At 42.7% G+C, this 24,612-nt stretch overlaps 1 protein-coding gene across 2 annotated transcripts in view; it reads right to left on the reverse strand.

Annotated features, from left to right (window-relative positions):
- MERTK (MER proto-oncogene, tyrosine kinase) overlaps positions 1-24,612 on the reverse strand; it is a 166,634-nt gene that overhangs the window by 97,079 nt on the left and 44,943 nt on the right. For both annotated transcript variants that reach the window (XM_073628043.1, XM_073628042.1), the window contains exons 3-5: positions 24,019-24,119; positions 22,166-22,339; positions 8,501-8,587 (exon numbers count right to left, since the gene is read on the reverse strand). In XM_073628043.1, the coding sequence (XP_073484144.1) occupies positions 8,501-8,587; positions 22,166-22,339; positions 24,019-24,119 (362 nt within the window). The remainder of the gene's footprint in view (positions 1-8,500; positions 8,588-22,165; positions 22,340-24,018; positions 24,120-24,612) is intronic.

Genomic DNA, 24,612 nt, shown 5'->3' on the forward strand with positions numbered 1-24,612 from the left:
GTTCTTTGCCATGAGGTGCCATGTTGAACTTCCAGTGACCAGTATGAGAGAGTGAGAGGGATAACACCGAATTTAACACACCTGCCACCCATTCACACCTGAGAAATTGTAATACTAACGAGTCACATGACAACGGGGAGGGAAAATGGCTAATTGAGCCCAATTTGGACATTTTCACTTAGGGGTGTACTCACTTTTGTTGCCAGCTGTTTAGACATTGATTTGAAGGGACATCAAATTTACACTGTTATACAAGCTGTACACTCACTACTTTACATTGTAGAAAAGTGTGATTTCTTCAGTGTTGTGACATGAAAAAATATAATAAAATATTTACAAAAATGTGCGGGGTGTACTCACATTTGTAAGATACTGTAAAAGGCAACTATAGTAACTGTTTACTGTAAGGTCCCTGAAGATGACACATGGTCAAGGAGGTTGAAGGGGTGGGGGGTCAGCCTATCAGTGCTCAGACCATATGTCGCACACTGGATCAAATTGGTCTGCAGGGTTGGCTTCTCAGAAGGAAGCCTCTTCTAAAGATGATGCACAAGAAAGCCTGCAAACAGTTTGCTGAAGACAAGCAGACTAAGGACATGGATTACTGGAACCATGTCCTGTGGTCTGATGAGACCTAGATAAACATATTTGATTCAGATGGTGTCAAGCGTATGTGGCGGCAACTAGGTGAGGAGTACAAAGACAAGTGTGTCTTGGCTAAAGGTCAAGCATGGTGGTGGGAGTGCCATGTCTGGGGCTGCCTGAGTGCTCCTGGCACTGGGAGCTACAGTTCACTGAGGGAACCATGAATGCCAACATGTACTGTGACATAATGCTGCAGAGCATGATCCCTTCCCTTCGGAGACTGGGCCAGCAGGGCAGTATTCCAACATGATAACGACCCCAAACACACCTCCATGACGACCGCTGTCTTGCTAAAGAAGCTGAGGGTAAAGGTGATGGACTGGCCAAGCATGTCTTCAGACCTAAACCCTATTGAGCATCTGTGGGGCATCCTCAAACAGAAGGTGGAGGAGCGCAAGGTCTCTAACATCCACCAGCTCAGTAAAGTCGTCATGGAGGAGTGAAAGAGGGCTTCAGTGGCAACCTGTGAAGCTCTGGTGAACTCCATGCCCTAGAGGCTTAAGGCAGTGCTGTAAAATAATGGTGGCCACACAAAATATTGACACTTTGGGCCCAATTTGGACATTTTCATTTTTGTTGCCATTTTAGACATGCATGGCTGTGTGTTGAGTTATTTTGAGGGGACAGAAAATTTACACTGTTATACAAGCTGTACACTCATTACTTTACATTGTAGTAAAGTGTAATTTCTTCAGTGTTGTCACATGAATAGATAAATATCACATGATCCTAAGTATTCCGACCCTTTGCTCAGTATTTAGTAGAAGCACCCTTTTGATCTAATACAGCCATGAGTCTTTTTGGGAAAGATGCAACAAGTTTTTCACACCTGGATTTGGGGATCCTCTGCCATTCCTCCTTGCAGATCCTCTCCAGTTCTGTCAGGTTGGATGGTAAACGTTGGTGGACAGCCATTTTTAGGTCTCTCCAGAGATGCTCAATTGGGTTTAAGTCAGGGTTCTGGCTGGGCCATTCAAGAACAGTCACGGAGTTGTTGTGAAGCCACTCCTTCGTTATTTTAGCTGTGTGCTTAGGGTCATTGTCTTGTTGGAAGGTAAACCTTCGGCCCACTCTGAGGTCCTGAGCACTCTGGAGAAGGTTTTCGTCCAGGATATCCCTATACTTGGCTGCATTCATCTTTTCCTCCATTGCAACCAGTCGTCCTGTCCCTGCAGCTGAAAAACACCCCCACAGCATGATGCTGCCACCACCATGCTTCACTGTTGGGACTGTATTGGACAGGTGATGAGCAGTGCCTAGTTTTCTCCACATATACCGCTTAGAATTTAGGCCAAAAAGTTTTATCTTGGTCTCATCACACCAAAGAATCTTATTTCTCACCATCTTGGAGTCCTTCAGGTGTTTTTTTAGCAAACTCCATGCAGGCTTTCATGTGTATTGCACTAAGGAGAGGCTTCCGTCGGGCCACTCTGCCATTAAGCCCAGACTGGTGGAGGGCTGCCGTGATGGTTGACTTTCTACAACTTTCTCCCATCTCCCGACTGAATCTCTGGAGCTCAGCCACAGTGATCTTTGGGTTCTTCTTTACCTTTCTCACCAATGCTCTTCTCCCCCGATAGCTCAGTTTGGCCGGGCGGCCAGCTTTAGAAAGGGTTCTGGTTGTCCTGAACATCTTCCATTTAAGGATTATGGAGGCCACTGTGCTCTTAGGAACCTTAAGTGCAGCAGATTTTTTTTGTAACCTTGGCCAGATCTGTGCCTTGCCACAATTCTGTCTCTGAGCTCTTCAGGCAGTTCCTTTGACCTCATGATTCTCATTTGCTCTGACAATCACTGTGAGCTGTAAGGTCTTATATGTATAGACAAGTGTGGGGCTTTCCTAATCAAGTCCAATCAGAATAATCAAACACAGCTGGACTCAAATTAAGGTGTAGAACCATCCCAAGGATGATCAGAAGGAATGGACAGCACCTGAGTTAAATATATGAGTGTCACAGCAAAGGGTCTGAATACTTAGGACCATGTGATAGTTCAGTTTTTTTTTTTTAATAAATCTGCAAAAATGTCAACAATTCTGTGTTTTTCTGTCAATATGGGGTGATGTGTGTACATTAATGAGGAAAAAAATTAACTTAAATAATGATTTTAGCAAATGGCTGCAATATAACAAGGAGTGAAAAATTTAAGGGGGTCTGAATACTTTTTGTCCCTACTGTATATATATATATATATATATATATATATATATATATATATATATTTATATATATATATATATATATATATATATATATATACACACACAAATGTTTTGCTTTTTATTTATGTTTTAAACTGAACTGATTGTAAGGGTTCATACTTTACCAATGCCACTGCAGAACTACCGAATACAATGCACGTCCAACTCCCCCTGACCCCTGCTTGACATCAGCCACAACCGCCACCACCTTCCCATAAAGCCCCTGTGACCGACTGTGCTAGTGTTCTTTCCAGGACTCACAAAGCACTTTTGGTAAAAGTGTGGAACAGTTTAAAATTTCCATCCATCTACCCCATTCCCTAAAGTGCCGACCTGTTAAAACTGCAATACCCTTTGGTCAGTGTCTGCAGCCACCTTTGCTTATCTGTACTGGTGATTTCAGCAGAGATATTTCACATCCATCTGTTTTTCTGCCCTGCTTAGAGACTTTTATTTAGTGACCAAATAAGAAAAACCAGTGTCATATGAGGCAGCTATAAAGAAGGTACAAGACGTAGATAGCAGAAACAGCCGGGGGGGGGGGGGGAGGGGGGTGAATATATAGCCTTCATACTTAAATATTGTTTAACTAAATACTAATATTTTTATGTTAATCTAGTTCACCTCTAAGCCATGGGTTGTTTTAGATTTTGTCATTGAACTCCAGTCAAAACTTTTTTTACAGTTCTGTTGGGTATTCAATGCTTCCTGTGCCCCTACTGGGGAGATTCACCCTAACATTGTTCTAATGTTACAGAAGTAAGTGAGTGGAAATCTCCTCTTAAACAGGTATAATCAGAACAGGTATCCTGATTGGAAGATTTCCCTTTGTATCCTGCTCTGGTGACAACTGTCAAATTCTGGATTTTATGCCACTTTCAACAGCGGTGTCAACAGTTCCTGAAGGAACACAGATGGCAATCAAAATGTGGCTGAGGTTCTTATCCTTTCCTAGTCTAGGCAAAAATGGAAAAACCTTTGGCTGCATTTCAACTTCAAAGTGCTGCTTTTGATCTGTGGAGGATCTAGAGAAGGAAGCGAGAAGAATAGTTCTAGTCTCATCATAGGATCAGGGATCCAGAGCAAGTAGGTGTGCTCCCAGCTACCAGCCATGTTTTTATCAAAACTGGAATGTGAATTTTGAGTAGATGGAAATAATAAAGGTATATTGTTTGGATGTCACTGAGTAATAAACCCCGATAAAGCAGAAACCAAAGCATGGGGTAATAAATTTGGCATTACGCCCTACCAAACTACCTTTTCCAATAACCAATGAAGTTGCCTCTGTGTCCAGTAATGGCACTTTTAATTAAAAAAGAGAATAGCAGTTGGATAAGTTCAACCAGAAAGTCAAGCTCCAATAAAAAAATGAAATTGAATCAGAGTGTGGTAAAGAAAATGATTTTCTGGCTATTGAAGTGAAATGTGGGCCTTGTAGCCTTTCCTCTTAGGTAGGATATTTACAGGAGGGGTATCAATGAAGAGTGTAGATCGTGTTCGCTATAATCCAGTAGGAAATAGGTCAGCAACAATAGGCTGAGTTGGAAATTCAGCAGCAGATTGTGAGCAACAAAGCTTCAGAATATAATCAAATGCACACAAGTGTGCTATGTTTTGGGTGCAACACAATTGCGTATGCATATATATAAAGTTACTGAAATCACTCCATTGCCACATCTGTACACTCTAGTTAGAAAACAAAACAAACCCCTAAGATCGGACTTTAAAGGCAAATTGGACCAGAATAATTTATAAACAATCTACATTTTATTGTACATAAAATTATATATATATATATATATATATATATATATATATATATATATATAATTTTATGTACAATAAAATATAGATCTTTATTTTTATATGTGTATGTGTGTGTTTATATGTGTGTATATCTATGTTACTTTTAATCCTGACCCCCTATACCATCAGAACTGCTCTTGTTAGGGCTTGTTCGTAATTGCAGCAAGGACTGCCGCTCCTTTGAGAAGCAATCCATGCTCAGAGGCATTTGACAGGCGGTAAGGAGGTGATATGTTGCCTCCTGACCACCCGCTTTAACCCCATAAATGCAGCATCACCACACCCCAATGGGGGTGTACTTCAAGCCACAGCATGTGTATATCCCAGTTGCTGCCTGTGCTGCTAAAGGGGGAGTAGTTATGGGTGGTAAAAACTCAAAAGCTCAACCACGTGGTTTTGCCGCCCTCCAACCTCACATGTGAACTAGCTCTTGGTTCACATCTGTGTGGCTGCGTGCTGTAAGTAGGGCAGCCGCAGCCCATTCATTTTAATGAGATGCTCTACCCACAGAAATGCAGGGAAAAAAGTCCCTGACCCTTTTTTTAAAATGGCGCTGCACCAAAAACACCCCATGTTTACCAATGTTTGCGTTACCAATAAGAATTAATGGCACCCCTAAAGAGCAGAGCATTTGTCTGCATGTCGGAATCAAGTGCGATTTTGCGTGCGTTCCGTGACACACAGTATCGTGAACCAAGCCTTGGACAGCAGTGCCTCGAGACTGAAAATACTTTTCAACAGCGCACTGACTAGAAAAAGGTTCAGAAACACTGGTCTAAAAACATTTAGTCATTTGGTCGTTCTTATTACTGCATGAAAACTTCCAGGTTCATTACCCCTAGGAATTAATTGTGCTTAGATCAGGATAAACGTGTTTTCAGTGTGTGCTCTTGTGATTTGAAGCTTGAATTCTATCAATGTTAAATGATTTTATTTATGTGACTGCTACATGAATTACATAAACACTCGGCCTCCTTACCTTTCCACTGCATGTTTTACAAGGAAACATCCTATTAATGAATGGCAGGCATCCAGGCCTGCAGGGTAAGCTAAGGGAAAAGGCTTGAAATCTAAACAAGACTTCTCTTAATAAATCAGCTAAGTGCTTAAAATAAGCCAATTGTCCACAAACCACTAAACTGGCACGAGCGCTGGCTTTTATCAGAAACTTGTATTAAGTGACATGGAGATTTACTCCAAGGTGACACAGACAAAAAAGGACCTGTTACCTGATGAGTGAAAACTTTATAATGGAACTTCAGACAAGTATTAAAAAACAGCTTATAAAAATTCTGTCTGTGTTTGGGGCAGTGCACCCGCACCTGCATGGCTGTCAAATTGGAGCAGCGCCTGTGTTCTTGCAGCCTCTACGTCCCAATTGACATGAATGGGACTGCCTACACAGAGATGCATGGACACCTGTGCATCCCCGTGCCAACAAACATGGCTCTTGCACGGGTGAACGCTGTTCCACTTATACATATTCACTTCATATTTAGCCACTTTGTGCCATATACAGTCTTATGTATGCCAGGGACATGTCCTCTGAACTGAGCTGGACAAAAAAAAATGGCTGCTGCCGGTCCAGACACATGAATGAAATACTCTAAACACTCCATGTGCATGCTACTGCACAGCTCCTGTATAGCAGTCACCAGTTGCTTATAGATAGACTACACTCCTGACCATAAAAGGAATGTTAGACAAGATTTCCTACAGAAGACCCACCCTTTCCCACTAAGACCTACTCACTTTTCCCAGGTCATTCTTGTCCACACAAAGAAGGAACAAGAGTTCACCTTTGTAATTTCTCTTAGATGTTCCCATAGCTTATTTTATATTGTATACATGTCATACATACAAGGTATAAAAATTACTAATTTGTCACCTTTGCTCATTACATATTTAGGTTGTGTTCAGTTTTACACCATGATTGCTGCTTTTCTCTCTCAGTACGAGTCTATCAGTCAGTCAGTGGCGGCCACTCTATAAGGGGCGCCGCACCCCTAATCCATGCGCCCGGCCCCTAATCTACATGTAGGGCACCGGACGCATGGATTCCAATGTTTTTTTTTTTAAGCACATGATTAAAGTCTGAGGCTCTAATTGGCTTAAAAAAATGGTGGGCTCGGGGCGCAGAGCACTGCGCCCTGAGCCCACCCAGTTGTGTGACAATAGTGAATTAATATTCGCTATTGTCCTCCTGCTTCTCCTCCCAGCCAATCAGGAAGCAGGTCCTGAGACCCGATTGGACAAGAGGAGAAGCGACCGTATTGGCTGGCATCTGGGAGAATGTACAGGGAGATCCGGGAGATTGCTGTCCTCATCGGAGAGATCTCTCTGCTCCGCATCGCTGCCAACACAGCCAGCCAAAACAAGACAGACCCCGTCCGTGTGAGTACCCCCCTCCGTCCGTGTGAGTACCCCCCTCCGACCGTGTGAGTACCACCCACATACATAGAGAGTAAGATAGGGATAGGGATATAGGGATCTGATAACCGTCCGACCGACTGAATTGGGGGCGAATTTTAGTTCTTTGGTGCAGACTGAGAGTAGTGGCGGCTGGTCCTCCATTTTTTTGGGGGGGGCGGGGCGGTTTGGGTCGGTGGTTTGTTTGCTGCCCCCCTTCTCCCCAAAAAAATGGTGGACCAGCCGCCACTGCTATCAGTCTGCATCGTCTACTTTAAAATAATTAGTCTATTATCTGGAAATATCTTACATCAACCAGCATTATCTCTAAAACCCTACTACCATCATTAATATACTGAACAGTGCTTATATGATAAAGCAAAGGTCACATCAAAAATAGCTTTCAAATAAAGGTTACAATATCAAAGTATATGAAAACGTTTTGGCTCAAATCGTGTTTGAATTCAAAACATTTTCTTATCGTGTAATGATATTAAAAATAGCAAGTTTATTCTTTTCAATAACATTTCTCATTTACACTGGCCACAGACATTTACAGAAAAATCACATAGCAATCTGCCCATTAAAGTACATGTTCATTTGTTCTCTTAGAACAGGGCAAAAAAATCCCTGAATGTTATTAGTCTATTTTCAAACATTTAAGATGGAAAATACTGCATTTGGCCACAAACTATCTAGTGGCCAACTTCAGAGTATATATTACGGTATATAACAGAAGATCGCCCTAAGCTTGCTGACCTTTGTTACTGGATTTGTACCTAGCTTTCCAGACTCTGCATTAAGGTAAAAAAAAAAAAAAAAAAAAAAAAAACCTTCTCTGTGCAGCAGAAATAATACAATAGTATACATCAGTGATATGCAATTAGCGGACCTCCAGCTGTTGCAGAACTACAAGTCCCATGAGGCATAGCAAGACTCTGACAGCCACAAGCATGACACCCAGAGGCAGAGGCATGATGGGACTTGTAGTTTTGCAACAGCTGGAGGTCCGCTAATTGCTTATTCCTATACATTATAACTTATTTTGGTAAGACTGGTTGGTGTCCACCATCAATTTATCTCTAGAAGTCCAGCTGACTATTGATCCTAAGCCCCGGTTCACACAGGGGCGGCACGACTTGCAGGTCGCCTCACCGAGGCAACCTGCACATGACTGCCACGGCGACTTGCAAAACGACTTCTGTATAGAAGTCTATGCAAGTCGCCCCAAGTCGCCCCCAAAGTAGTACAGGAACCTTTTTCTAAATCGGAGCGACTTGCGTCGCTCCTATTAGAACGGTTCCATTGTACAGAACAGGAGGCGACTTGTCAGGCGTCTAGGTCGCCTGACAAGTCGCCCCTGTGTGAACCGGCAGTAAGAAGCTTTGATCTACATCATTACCACACTTCATGATTAAAGAATGGTCATAAACTGCTCACCTTTAATGTTGATTTTCACATTATTGGAAGCGGTCAGTCCTTTATTATTATGTGCTTCACAACTGTATATTGCCGATTCTTCTAAACCTGTTATAAAATAGGCAAACGTCAAACAAAAATAACCTGCAACATGACTATAACAAACCAGTATTTTAACAAATACTAAGAAAATCAGCCAACCTAAATCACACAAATGAAATGGAACAGAACTTTCCATTATAATAGAATGAAAGTGATGTTAAAGGATAAGTTCACCTTTTAGAAAAAAATAATAAATGCACATTTTTTTGCAGGTATAAATATGTGCATTTATTATTTCTTTGTAAAGCATTGTAAAAGCAATCAGAAGATCGCTGGTGCCATGTAGGTCTCCTTCAGATCTGTCAGTGTATCTGTGTACCCGTATATCCCATACAGGCAGGCAGATACAATGACAGGAAGAAATCAGTGAACTACAACGTCATTCCACAGCACTATGGCAGTTCATTGAGAACTGCAAGCCGACAGTCGCAAAGTGTGTCGGGACTTGTAGTTCATTCACGCACAAAACTGTGTGAATGAATGATGCAGACATGTGGGCAGAATCCCCGCAAGGCCACGCTGATTATATTGCAGCTTACCAATTCTTATGCATCGTACACATGATCGGACTTTCCGCCAACAGCCTGACATCCAACATTTCCCGTCGGAAAATCCGATCGTGTGTACGGGGCTTTAGATGCGACGGCTGCATTAGGTTTCTTTTTTAATGCGTTGTTTCCTTTATTTTCTCCAGCTGATCCTGCCAGTAAGTCTGCTGTTTTTCAACAGAACAAGCTGCCCTGCAGATGTTTGTTTTTTTATCGCAAATCCCCAGCCATTCTACTGATTGTTATTATACAGTTTAGTGTTTGTAAAAAATAAAAATAAAAAAACACAAAAATACTAAATGAAAGCAACTAAACTAGCCTAAGTATATCCCAGCTTCCCCCGTTTTTAAGGAAACTTGTATTTATAAGATAAAAATATAGCCTAATTGTGGTCACTTCCAATCAGCTTTAGGTTATGGATGAAAAAAGGGAAGAGTTATAGCCTCTGTCAGCTATTTATTATTACCTGTGACTCCTTGCTTCCTGCCTCAGTGAGCACACAGGTGAGGGGAACCTCTCCAACAAGGACACAGACAGTATCAAAAATACATTTTTAGTGGAACAGGGAAGGGTAGGATTCTCTCTCTCGTTTTTATAGATGGGGAGAGATTTCACCCTTATTGTGTGATCATCAGGACAGTAAGTAATGGGAAATTTCACCCACATGGGCATGGACAGCAATAAAAAAAAACTGCAAAGTGGGTGAGGAATGGTATCTGGAGTTCTGTTTTAATTAAAGCCTATCATGTGCAAGGTTTTAGAATTGAAGTACATGATTTGTTCCTAGCTAATGTTCATATTTTATAATGAGCTATAACTGCCCTGGACAGGATCTCAAACACAGTTAAAGTGATTGTAAACGATCACCTTATAAAACAACCCATTGAGTTTAAAATAGAGATGAAAGGCAATACGTTTTTGTAAAGGTATTACAAAAAACATTCTAAATACCTTCTTTCCCTTTTTTTTAGAAGTGATCATGTTCCCTCTGTTCTCAGCTGCATAAGAGCTGGGGGGAGGGAAAGCAGCAGCACGCTGAGCTTCACAGTGAATGGCTGTGCAGAGGAGGGTGTGTCAGGACAAGTCTGATCACTGGAGCAGAGCAGGCTGAGTTCCCAGCATAGCTAGAGAACTTACCATGGTGTGCTTTTTTGCTTAGTGTGGTCAGTTTTTATTAGAAAAGCAGAGGGACTGGCAGGAACGTCAGGGATTTAACATAAGGGAAGCAATACAAAGAGAACAGGATACTTCCTCATACAAGTACATGGTACAGCAGGCACATATATATTTATCAGCACAAGGGACATTACTGATCTTCAATGAGATACTGTATGTTCCTGTGCTGCTGTACCCTCCAGTTGACTTAATCGGCCACTACAGCAAGGGTTATTAAAACTACAGGGCTTTAATGGTCTCTTATCAAGAGAGCCTAACTATGCCCATCCTTTCCACCCAGCCCCTCCATCCATAGAATCATTACAGCTTCTATGACTGAAACACAACCTATAAAAGGAGGGGACAAACTTTTCAATCATCCACTCATCCTCCATTCATGGATCCTGTTACGTTCAACATAACGGCTTCTACGAATAAAAGTGCTGGGTGGAATAGGTGGGCATAGTGGGGCACTCTTAATGTGGGCCTGTAGCAGCTGCTTATTTCTATTAAATTAAATGTAAAGTCTTGTTTTTTTTTTCTCTAAAAATAACAAAAATGTTATACTTACCTGCCCTGTGTAGTGGTTTTGCACAGGGCAGCCAGGATCCTCCCCTTCTCAGCTCCCTCTTCAGCTCTCCTGGCCCCTCCCTCCTGTTGAGTGCCCCCACAGCAAGCAGCTTGCTATGGGGGCAGCCGAGTCACAGCTCCCTGTGTCCATTCAGACATGGAGCTCTGGTTTGGCCACGCCCCCTCTCTCCTGATTGACTAATTGACTTTGAGTGACAGCAGCAGGAGCCAATGGCACCGCTGCTGTGTCTCAACCACTCAGGAGATGAGTTCTGGATGGCTGAGGAACTCGTGGACATCGCTGGAGAGAAATGGGGCTCAGGTAAGTATTAGCGGGTGAATTAAGATACAAAACCTTCTGACTTTGCAAGTCCCTTAAGTCCCGCACAGGAAAATTACGGTGGAAGGGGTGGGAGGGTGAGGTCATCAGAGGAGGAGAAAGATTACTACTAAACTAGAAGACAGAAGTACAAGGGACATATTACACTAAAGATAAGTAGTGTACCTTGCGCTGATTTTTTCTTTTTAGCTAAACTTAGGCTTTGAAGAGGAACTCTGGGATAAGCAAGAGGCATATGTATTCTTACTAGAATCTTGGTATGCTTTGTGTATTTCTTCCAGATCTGTGCCATAATCCAGTGTTTTGCTTTGCCTATGTGCAGGAGTTTCTTGTAATAAAGCTTGGTCACTGCTGCTCTGTCCCCTTGTGCAGGGACTTGTAATCGCCCCTCTTCCCCAAGGTTTCTGCAAGCAGCCTGTAAGGGTCCATGCACACTGGGCTTAAAAAATGCTGCTTCTACAGGAGTATTGCATTTTGCCTGTAGAAACAGCTCAATGTTATCCTATGTGTCCATGCAAATTAGGTAGTCCAGAGGCATATTTAAAGCTCAGCGTTTAGAGGCGGAAAAAAACCCTTCTGGTTTGCATTTTTGAGATGCGTTTTCTGGCAGAAAAATAACGCTAAACGCTCCTAAACACCTGTACAAAAGCGCTCTATATGAGCCAAAGAACTGGCGTTTTTTTTAAGCCCAGTGGACACAGAACCTTCTGTTGTGTGAGCCTGTTGGGTCCCTTCCCCAGCACAGCTCTCTGCACAGGTTATGTACAGCACAGTGATGATGTCACCAATGTATTTAATATACTTGCAAAGGCATTTGTTGCACACATAGTACATTTATATATTTTGTGGCTATTGAGGGATACATTTAAATGAAAGTTTTTGTGCCCCCAGTTAAGCTTTAGGCAACAACTCAGCAAAATGATTAAGGCCGGCCATACACGGAGCAAATTTCTTTCCTGCAACCATGGGTTGCAGAAAACAAATTAGACCGATTCCCCCATCAACACAGATATTGAATCCCTCCTGCCGGGGCATTGTCTTCAACCGGCGGAGAGCAGGGGAAAAAGGCGGCAGGAGAAAACAGTGATTATTGCTAGTGGCTATAGCAGCCGCTAACGATAACAGCAGGTAAAACCCGGCATTCTGGTTGTATCAAAGATGATCGATCGACATTTAGCTACCCATACACAGTTCGAATGTTGGCCGGTTCCTGCTGAACCAGCCGAGATTTGAACCGTGTATGGCCTGCCTAATAGACATGAAATCATTCATGTATTATTCTTTTTTTGTCAACGCAGACCACCACATGGAAATGTTTACTTGCCATTAATTGAACCATTGTTTAATAGAGTGAAACTCCAAAAATATCACAGTTTCTGCTCAATGCGTTTTACTGTTTTACGGTAAATGCGGAGCGGATTTCTAAGTAGCTTAAAGTCTGAGTTCTCGAAAATCATTTAATACAAATGGATTAGAATGTAACATGAAAAACAAAATCACATGATTGGTAAAAGCCACGTTTGAATGTTTTTCATGTTTCTAAGGGCAGTTTCACATTGCCCCGCTGTGCTTTGGGCAAAGTGCAGCTAACCCATCATTTTTGTACGGGTTTGCTGCGCTTTCCTATAGACTTTTTTTCTGAAAGGGCACCAAAACAGTGTGACATATTTGAAGTATATGGGAAAGCAGAGCTAACCCACACAAAAATGATGGGTTAGCTGCTCTTTAGCTAAGAGCCCTTGCACACTGGGGCGGGGGGCGGCGTCGGCATCGGCGGTAAAACGCCGCTATTATTAGCGGCGTTTTACCGTCGGTATGCGGCCGCTAGCGGGGCGGTTTTACCCCCCGCTAGCGGCCGAGAAAGGGTTAAATACCACCGCAAAGCGCCTCTGCAGAGGCGCTTTGCCGGCGGTATAGCCGCGCCGTCCCATTGATTTCAATGGGCAGGAGCGGTAAAGGAGCGGTATACACACCGCTCCTTCACCGCTCCGAAGATGCTGCTGGCAGGACTTTTTTTACCGTCCTGCCAGCGCATCGCTCCAGTGTGCAAGCCCTCGGGGCTTGCACACTGGAATGAAAGCAGCGGCACTTTCGGGGCGGTTTGCAGGCACTATTATTAGCGCAATAGCGCCTGCAAACCGCCCCAGTGTGCAAGGGCTCTTAAGGGCAGTTGGGCAGTGTGAAGTTGCCCTTAACCACTTAAGCCCAGGACCATTTTGCTGGCCATAGACCAGAGCACTTTTTGCGATTCGGCACTGCGTCGCTTTAACTGACAATTGCGTGGACGTGCGTCGTGGCTCCAAAACAAAATTGACGTCCTTTTTTTCCCACAAATAGAGCTTTCTTTTGGTGGTATTTGATCACCTCTGCGGTTTTTATTTTTTGCGTTATAAACAAAAATAGAGCGACAATTTTGAAAAAAACGCATTATTTTTAACTTTTTGCTATGATAAATATCCCCAAAAAATATATAAAAAAACATTTTTTTTTCCTCAGTTTAGGCTGATACGTATTCTTCTACATATTTTTGGTAAAAAAAAATCGCAATAAGCATTTATTGATTGGTTTGCGCAAAAGTTACAGCGTCTACAAAATAGGGGATAGCTTTTATGGCATTTTTATTAATTTTTTTTTTACTAGTAATGTCGGTGATCTGCGATTTTTATCATGACTGTGACATTATGGTGGACACATCGGACAATTTTGACACATTTTTGGGACCATTGTCATTTTTACAGCGATCAGTGCTATAAAATTGCATTGATTGCTGTAAAAATGACACTGGCAGTGAAGGAGTTAACCACTAGGGGGCTAGGGAGGGGTTAAGTGTGTCCTAGGGATGTGTTCTAACTGTGGGGGGGAGGGGCTGTGTGTGACACATCACTGATCATAGCTCCAGATCACAGGGAGCTATGATAAGTGACACTGTCACTAGGCAGAATGGGGAGATGCTTGTTTACATTAGCAGTTTCACCCACTAGCTGTCCTGTAGTGTCATGTAGTGATGTAGCAACCATAGGGTTGAATAACAATGTGTAACAGGGGATGCGACACATAATACACCTAAAAGATTTGGATATCAGCAGCGGCCATAACTCTGAAAGATTAGAGTAGTATTAGTAATCTTCTTCTACAGTGTGATTTTTTTTCAACAATGTACTATTAAATCAATTATGACATTTTTGTTAAAAATGCTTTAGAGAAATACATGTTCTTGTTTTACAGTGATATACTTTTAATGGGGGTATAATGTGAATTAGAGTATATAGCAGGGTTTCTCAACCAGGGTTCCATGGAACCTTAGGGTTCCTCTTGAGGTTGCTGGGGGTTCCTTGAGCAATGAACAATTTCTGCCTCTCAGATAAGTTCCCACTGACACCATTGATCTTTTGAACTATCTGTAAGGGAGTAATTATTTCCAAAGACTACAAGTGTCAGGAGAATTCTTCCCACTGACCATCACACTAATGTATCATATGTTGTAGTTATAGTAATTTTAGCAGGGGTTCCCTGAGACCAGAAAGTTATTTCTAGGGTTCCTCTGTGTTTAAAAGATTGAGAAAGGCTGGTATATAGTATAGAGACCATTGGGAGCTTGGCATATTTACATAGTGACATTTCACAGAGTTCTATCAGCCAGCCAGATGTGATCCATGCTGTACTGGAACAAATTACTGCACGCAATACTTTTTTCAGGGCAAACTGCCCGCACAGCACCGCAATGCAGTGGTGTGAACCACCCAATACAGTCCCACCACAACTGACGTGAATGGACCGTAAACCTTTTTCATCCGATCTCAAATTATGACCATGTGTCAGCTTCAGGGACCTTACAGTAAACAGTTACTATAGTTACCTTTTACAGTATCTCACAAATGTGAATACACCCCTCACATTTTTGTAAATATTTTATTATATTTTTCATGTGACAACACTGAAGAAATTACACTTTTCTACAATGTAAAGTAATGAGTGTACAGCTTGTAAAACAGTGTAAATTTGCTGTCCCCTCAAAATAACTCAACACACAGCCATTTTTGTCTAAACCTCTGGCAACAAAAGTGAGTTCAGAAAAGTGAAAATGTCCAAATTGGGCGCAATTAGCCATTTTCCCTCCCTGGTGTCATGTGACTCATTAGTGTTACAAGGTCTCAGGTGTAAATGGGAAGCAGGTGTGTTAAATTTTGTGTTATTGCTCTCACTCTCTCATACTGGTCACTGGAAGTTCAACATGACACCTCATTGCAAAGAACTCTGAGGATCTAAAAAAAAGAATTGTTGCTCTACATAAAGATGGCCTAACCTATAAGATAGCCAAGACCCTGAAACTGAGCTGCAGTACGGTGGCCAAGACCATACAGTAGTTTAACAGAACAGGTTCCACTCAGAACAGGCCTCGCCATGGTCGACTAAAGCAGTTGAGTGCACATGCTCAGCGTCATATCCAGAGGTTGTCTTTGGGAAATAGACATATGAGTGCTGCCAGCATTGCTGCAGAGATTAAAGGGGTGGGGGGGTCAGCCTGTCAGTGCTCAGACCATACGCCGCACAGTGAATCAAATTGGTCTACATGGCTGTCGTCCTAGAAGGAAGCCTCTTCTAAAGATGATGCACAAGAAAAACCCACAAACAGTTTGCTGAAGACAAGCAGACTAAGGCATGGTTTACTGGAACCATGTACTGTGATCTGATGAGACCAAGATAAACTTATTTGGTTCAGATGGTGTCAAGCGTGTGTGGAGTACAACGAGTACAAAGACAAGTGTGTCTTATCTACAGTCAAGCATGGTGGTGGGAGTGTCATAGCCTGGGCTGCATGAGTGCTGCTGGCACTGGGCAGCTACAGTTCATTGAGGGAACCATGAATGCCAACATGTAATGTGACATACTGAAGCAGAGCATGATCCCCTCCCTTCAGAGACTGGTCCGCAGGGCAGTGATCCAACATGATAACGACCCCAAACACATCTCCAAGATGACCACTGCCCTGCTAAAGAAGCTGAGGGTAAAGGTGATGGACTGGCCAAGCATGTCTCCAGACCTAAACCCTATTGAGCATCTGTGGGGCATCCTCAAATGGAAGATGGAGGAGAGCAAAGTCTCTAACATCCACCAGCTCTGTGATCAATCATGCCATCATGGAGGTGTGGAAGAGGACTCCAGTGCCAACCTGTGAAGCTCTGGTGAACTCCATACCCAAGATAGTTAAGGCAGTGCTGGAAAATAATGGTGGCCACACAAAATATTGACACTATGGGCCAAATTTGGACATTTTCACTTAGGGGTGTACTCACTTTTGTTGCTAGCGGTTTAAACATTAATGGCTTTGTGTTAAGTTATTTTGAGGGGACAGCAAATTTACACTGTTATACAAGCTGTACACTCAATACTTTACATTGTATCAAAGTGTCATTTCTTCAGTGTTGTCACATGAAAAGATATAAATATTTACAAAAATGTGAGGGGTGTACTCACCGTTGTGAGATACTGTATATATGTGTACAATGTAATCATATGCTTCTTAAGCACCTCTTTTCTAGCACAAGTAATTGTAATTTTAGTAGTGATTACTCGTAGGAGGGGGCCTCCGTTCCTATTATAAATTTTGTTGCCCTTCACTGAGCTCTTTCTAGATCAGGGATAACCTTCCCATGGAGTGGTGGCCAAAACTGTTCAAGAAGACATCTAATTGTGTTTTGTATAGGGGCAGAATTATTGATTTATCTCTGAAATGTATGCCCTTTTTAATGCATAAGAGTATTCTGCAAGCTTTGTTAGCCGCAGCTTGGCATTATATGTTAGTGCAAAGTCTGTGTTCTATTAGGACCCCCAAATTTTTCCCATCACTGTTTTTTCCAGAGTAACCTCTAGCAATGCGTATTTTGCATGTGTAACTTTAATATCCAAGTGCATAACTTTACATTTCTCATTATTGATCCTTATCTGCAATAATATATTCAGCCTTTCTGAAACACCATGGTGAGCCCTGCTATAATGTATAAAGTTAGGTAGTAGCTGTAGAAGTGCAAATCTATTCATTTTATACCTTCCGAAATTACATTACACAACTTGCGCCTCTACATCACCTTCGACCCAATTAATCACGACAGACTTCAAGAGCCGTTCATTTATTTAGAAATTGTCTTAGGCAGAAGTGATTTTAATTAAAGCCATCACTCACTAAGTCAAAAAACTCATTAACTGCACAGCAGTGAGCTAGGCAGGTTTATGAGGTTCTGCTATGAGGTCTATACTATAGCATTCAAAGTTATTAGCCAGGCAAAAGTGATTTCATGAATGTGAAACAGAGGGATGTGGTTCAGCTTCTTCTCTGTTCTGGCCCTAAATACTGTATAATACATCTGTGAAGAATTCAAAATATTTTATGAATAAGTTGTCATAAGCTTTAAAACAAGTTGCTTACCACACCAAAGACAAACCAAACCCTACAGCTGCAAGTCTCAAATGTAAAATGTTTATTATGGATAAATAAATAGAAATAATATGACTTTTGGGGGCATTACATTTGCATATAAGAAAACTTGTGCTTTGCCAATACATGCCAAAAAGAACAGTTCCAATTTATGGTGGCCCCAAAAGCAGCTCATACTCTTAAAAGTTCCTTCACTCTTGCACCGCTGCATTTGGCCAATTGGAATATACATACCCTGGACATCTAGGTATGGAAGAGCAGGCCACTTGCTCACCAGAGCTGTCAGATGAGGACAGTCAGTTCGGTACAGTGGTGGTGATGACTGAAAGGTTCCTCTGATGCACCAGCTGTGATGTCTAGCCACCTCTGTTTCCCCTTACCTCAGATATGGACAGTGAACACCCAAGAGCTTTGCCTGTAACTACATTAGCATAAGGCCTCCATACTAATAAGTACTGAAGACTTCTGTCCAGGCCATAGGCCTGAGAAGTGGAGCCAGAAAAGTGTTTAAACTTTGAAACTAGTGGAACTAGTGTGGTGCCTTGTGCACTGCCCCTGAAAAGCTGTGATACATACAAGGCCCTCTTTAGGTCCGGGAACTGGCTTAACAATATGGGTGCTAAGGGTTCCTCCTTAGAAGAATGACCGGCAAAGTTTACTCATTCCTTTGCTTTACCGATGATTACAGAAACCACACCCATATACAAACAATTCAGTTGAAGAATAACTTAAAAATGCACAATCAGTGAACAAAAACTCTGCTTTGCTTCAGTCTGACCTATGAGATTCAGTTATTCCCAGCCCCATGTAGGTTAGGTGTAGAATTGTGCAGTGGGCAGTAAACACACATAGTCTGATTTTAGCAGTAAGGGCCGGTTCACACTGCTGCGATGTCAGAGTTCAGATGTGATTCGCACCGCACTGCAGTGCAAATCACATGCGATCTCTGTGCTATGCAATTTCAGCCATACAAATCGTATGGCTGAATTTGCATCAAACTCGCATAGGACCCTTTTTTTTGTCCGCAGCAGAACCGATTCCTGTCCGAGTTTGCAGATCGCACTGCGATATGCGAACTGATTTAGGGGTGGCATTAACTTTTAACTGACACTCCCAGCAGTTCGTATAGGGCAGTGTGAACTGCTGCTGGGAAACCTGCGATGCAGGAACCCGCAGAAGATTTGCAGGGTTCCCGCATCGCAGCAGTGTGAACCGGCCCTAACAGTGTATTAAAGAACAGTTCGGCAAATGCAACAGGCCCAGCGGGGAGCACACCCGACAGGAGCCATTTACAACTGAGACAGAGGTGGACCCACAAGATACAATCTGGAAGATTCCAACAGTATCTGCTACGGAGGAGCAGAATCCCAGATAGCAAGCAATTGAGCTGCAACTTTGAAAATGACTTGCTAAGCTACAGTATTGCTAGTCTTGCCATACTTTAAAACTTTGTTGCACAATTGCAGCAAGTCCACATTGCAGGACTCCAGATCAAATTTCTTTGCAAACATTCTGCAAGTCTGCTGCAAGTTCTGGTTTAGTTATCTTGTGCAATAGTCATCCCATCACAGGGGTCACTGTGACTAGCAGAGCTCTTGCTGTAGACTCACCACTGCAACTTTGCTCTTGCTAGAGACTTGCCATTTGCTTCAAATTAGAAAAGTGCCAACTATGACTCGTGTTTCAAGTGCTCTGCAAGTGTACAACTTGCCAGTGTACATATGCAGCAAGTTAACAAGACTTACAATTCATCACTGCCACAAATTTGTGGCAAGTTATCCTTTTTTTTTTTTTAACAAAAACAGTGGTGCTTTATTGTTGTACAAGATAAATTAGAGTTACAGAATACCATTCAACAGAGTACAATACACAACATATGTAGATTACATATTTTAGGATAAGGAAGACAATATGCAAAGCCCACAAGTAATACGTAGGGATAATTGTACCATGTCAACAAGTACCGTCCACCCGCCACTCTCCAAAACCCTCCCCTCTTGGGGCAGATGATCGTAATGAACTAAGTGTTTCTCTACGAGGCCATCCACGAAGCCCAAACTTTTTCAAACTTCCACGGACAGCCACGGTTTATATATGTCATTTTATACATTGGGATTACTGCCTCAATCTGTGCCTCCCAGGCTGAAAAGGATGGAGGGGAAGAATCTATCCATTTCATGAGTATTTCTTTTTTGGCATAGAAAAGAAGGAAGGAAATTAGTAATTTAAGATGATATGGCCTCTGCTCATCGTCATGTATCCCCAGCAACGCCATAGCCGGTAAGAGCGGAATAGAGGTCTGCAGTCTGGAGTTAATTTCACCTATTATCTTAGTCCAGAATAGTGCAACGACTGGGCACTCCCAGAACATATGTATAAATGTGCCTATATGAATTTTGCATTTAGGACACATGGGGTCTCTCTCAGGGAATATGCGATGGAGTCTCTGCGGGGTATAGTAGATCCTGTGTATAAATTTAACTTGAATCAGTTTGTCCTTGGATGCTATCACCAATTTCGGGCCATACTCTAAACAGTCCTCCCATCCCTCTCTATCCAATGACGGAATATCAGCCCGCCATCTTTCCCATAGTTCATTTATCTTGGGGGAATCCCTTCCCAGTAACGCATTATAAAGAGAGGATAGGGGTTTAGTCAAGTCTCCAGGAGATAGGAGATCTTCAATGGGATCCATCTGTAACAGGGGGGTTTGCGGGAATTGAGCCCTGGCCGCATGTCTCAGCTGTATGTACCGAAACCCCATCCAACGGGGCAACCCAAATTTAGCCGTAAGCTCATGCAAGGAGAGCAGTTGTCCCCCAGACATTACGTGTTCCAACGTGGTTACACCATATCTGGCCCACACCTGTGGGTTCGGTATCATACGGAAGTGTTTAAGTCGTGGGTTTCCCCATAAGGGATGAGCCGGAGATAATTGGCCAGGTCTCAAATATCTGCGCCTAGCCGCCTCCCATACCCTCCAAGTTGCCCTAGTAGGCCCAGGGACCCCACAATATGCCCTGGGTCCTCTATAAGGAAAGTTCCGAAGGTCCGTCAGTGAACCCAGGATATTCGCCTCGAGACAGGTTGCCACATTGGATCTAGAACCCTGGAACCACCAGTGCACCGTCACCAACATGGCTGCCCAAAAATATATCTGGAAATTTGGGAGAGCAAGTCCGCCCAAATCTGCAGGTAAACACAACGTAGTGCGTGCCAACCTAGGGTTCCCCCCCGACCAAATAAAGGATCCCACTATACGGTCAATGTCCTTAAAGAACGAGACGGGGACCCAAACCGGACAATTCCTAAACAAATAGTTAAATTTGGGCAATATTATCATTTTAAGGAGACTAATGCGACCCAGAAGATTCAGAGGAAGACTCTCCCAGGCAGCACATTTCGAACGTAGGGTGTTTAGGACAGGGGTCAGATTTTTTATAATAAAATCAGAGGGATTTCTAGTGATCACAACACCAAGATATTTAAATTCCCTAACCCTTTGTAACGGGGAGGAGAGGGGTCCAGAGTTAGCTCCATCATCTATAAAAAATAGGACTGATTTGGTCCAATTTATTTTAACTCCCGAGAGTGCACCAAAACTGTCAAAAATACGCAAGGCAGCCTGAAGAGAGGGCCCAGCATGTGGCAAGTTATCCTTACTAACTGGGATGCGGTCTGGCCGGTCCACATCCAAAAGGGAAGGCTTCCTGAAAGGGAGAATTAGCCCCTGCACTGTCTCTACTCCTCTGGAACTTTTCCCTGTCTCTAGTACTGTCCCTGACAGACTGGTTTCCCTTTCCTGGCAAAAAGCCTGCCAAGTCTGGGAGCCAGGGTCTTAAACAGACTCTGCCTGACCCAAGATGAGCCGCCAGATTCATATGGGGCACCAGCGGCCAATCAGATAGCTGCCTCCCTGTGACTGAGGAAATCATAGAGGAACCAAGTTCCTCTCAACTTCCTCTACCCACCTGCATTGCTGCTTCAATTGAGCGCCACCTGCAGTGGAGAATACAGACTGCACCTGCCTACACCTGTGTCCTCAAACATTACCATAGACACACTCCTAAACCTTGTGGACAGCCTTCCCAGGAGAATTTAAGCTGTTATAGCTGCAAATGGTGGGCCAACTCAATATCGAACCCAATGGAATAAGACTGGGATGCCATTAAAGTCCATGGGCGTGTAAAGGCAGGAGTCCCAATATTTTTGGTAATACAGTGTATGTCAGAGGCCAGGAGGGGTAGTTAAACATTGAAATTAGATTTTAGCCATTGAGATTGACTACATATTTATATCAGTAACAGCGCTGTTTGGTCTGCTTAGGTTTCATGTTTTGAGGAAAGGAGAAGTGCTTTTGAAACAGCTGATGGGGCAGACTAAAGGATACCACTAAATGTGGACTACCTTGTGGACAAGGTGCACATTTAGTTTACAAGGGGTTGGATAAGTACAGGGTTTTTTAATAATCCCAGTTTAAATTGGTTGCCCTTACAGTTTTACCATAACATAAATGTACCAGTGCAATGATGACTTACCCAACACACTAAGGACCGCTGGTGACACTTCGGGAATATCATTGATTTTTTTGCTGTTATGGAACCAATAAATCTCGACAGGTTCAGGGGGCCCAACAGCCTCACAGGTGAGATTGAATGGAGTATTTCTAGAGACATTTAACCTCTCTGGCTGTCGAATAAAATGTGGAAGTCCTAAATGAAAGACAATAAAAAAAAATGTCAGGCATCTACTGCTAAAATGTCAGTCCAGCCACAACAGATATTTTTTGTAAATGCATGTGTAGTAAACTATGTAATTATGTACAAAATACAAACGTTTCCCAGTACTCAACTGCATAAACCAGTTATAGAACTTGAATTACAATTTTTTTCCAGCGTTTTAGTAAAAACAGAGCTTTCAGTTTACATATAGTTTGTGTACAACCAAAGACCTCTCCTTTGATTGCACTATTAAATACAGGTCTCTAAAATCTTTTGTAGCACCCTCTAGCATGTGCTACTAGAATTATAGAGTAGGCAAATTATAATCTGGCCCAGGGATAAACCTGAGTCACTGAAACTGGGTCAGGGTTATTAGAGGCCAGCGCTGAATGACTCATCCTGGAAGCTCTCTGGTGCCTCCCCCTGTTTCTAGAATGCTGGAGAAAGTTTTGGAAAATAGTGGGCGGAAGCTAGGAGTGGTTGCCTTGAATATTTATGGACCTTTAGCCAATCCCCAGGTTGGGGGCCTGGCAGGGAACTAAAAGAGTCCTTAAATAGACATGAGCCATGCCAGCAGGGGAGTCAGGTGGAAGATGGAAATGCAGTGCTGAGAAGAGGGACCCCCACTTGGGGGGGAGGTTACCTCAGGCTGGAGCTCGGGAGGCTGGCCTGGAAGGATCCCACCATAGGAGGCAAAGAAGGAGAGACAGTGAGTAGATCAGCATGGTGCATGGACAGACAAGGGGAGAGACTGCCAGCTGTAGTGGTGCTCTCTTGATGACAGCAGTGTGCCAAGTCTTCATCTAACCTTGCCCTGGGGAATCTTCATATGTGTGTCAGTCAGGAGGACTGGGAGAAGAAAGCAGCCAGGTGGGCTAGCATTTCTTCAGCAGTAGAAGTGGGCTCAGTGTCTACAGGGAAGCAGAAGGTGACGAGAAATGCTGTTCACTCCACATGTGTTACTTTACCAAAAAGGGGCGGCAAGTTCCTAGCCTGTAATGGGCTGTTGCTGAATTAACAGGAGTGAACAGCAGGTGCTGTACATAAGGGAACCAAGTTTGTGCAGGGAGAAGGGTTTGTACATAAGAAGGGAGTTGTCCCTGATTCTGTGTTGGGACATTTTCAAGTTTGGCATCCCATCATTTCCTTACCCCATCCAAGTTATCATCCCCTAATAATACAACAAAAACAAGCCAAGGACCGCTTTCTGCATTTGAGTAAATGAAGGAAATGCTGTCTGACTGGCTGCACAGCAGTGGGGAACCCAGACATCAGTGACCCCTATGGGGGTAGTCCTACACTTTAAATGGTGAGAGCTCTGCATTTCTTTTTTAGTTGCAGCAATCATGCTTTTTTTTTTATGGAGAATGCAACATCAGAAGTGAGAACATGAGCATGTGCATTGAGATTACAAGGCTAGATGTAGACAGTTTACAAAATCAGTTAGGAAGGTCTCACTACTGTATGTAGCCAACAGATCATTCATCCTATCTCTAAATTTAATATCTCTTTTAGGTCTAGTACTATTCATTAATATTTTATCAGTGCCTCTCATGTTGCAGGTATGACCTGAATATGATCTTACTCGCTGGTCCCCATCATGTTTCTACTGAATTAATACAAGACTGTCATACATGAAAACATGGAGATTCCGAGACATATGGCCTTACCTTCCACTTGAATGTAGATAGGGTCTGAAAATATTTCTTCATCGTCAATTCTTAATTTGCAGTTATATGTGCCGTTATCAGAACGCAGCACACCTGTAATGCTTCAAGTAAGAATATATAAAATCTATTATTAGCTAATTAAGAATCCTTATGTATTTACATTTGCTTTAAATGAAGTTCATTCTTATAGGCAATCAGTTCAGTGCAGTTCTCAAAGATTTATATTCATTTAGGTATTCTAACATATAAAATGTATAGCTCCCGATCATGTTGTAACATAAAACAAGAATACAATTGTTTGTGAATTATACATGTAACCTCTACCACCAACTACATCTATCAGCAGCAAACACCTTAATGCCCTGTACACACGATCGAATTTTCCGACAGAAAAAGTGCGATCGGATTGTGTTGTCGGAAATTCCGATCGTGTGTGGGCTCCATCGGACTTTTTCCGTCGGAATTTCCGACACACAAAGTTTGAGAGCAGGATATAAAATTTTCCAACAACAAAATTTGATCGGTTAAATTCCGATCGTGTGTACACAAATCCGATGCACAAAGTGCCACGCATGCTCAGAATAAATTAAAAGA

This window comes from Aquarana catesbeiana, linkage group LG04 (assembly GCF_042186555.1).
Source record: "Aquarana catesbeiana isolate 2022-GZ linkage group LG04, ASM4218655v1, whole genome shotgun sequence".
NCBI lineage: Eukaryota > Metazoa > Chordata > Amphibia > Anura > Ranidae > Aquarana > Aquarana catesbeiana.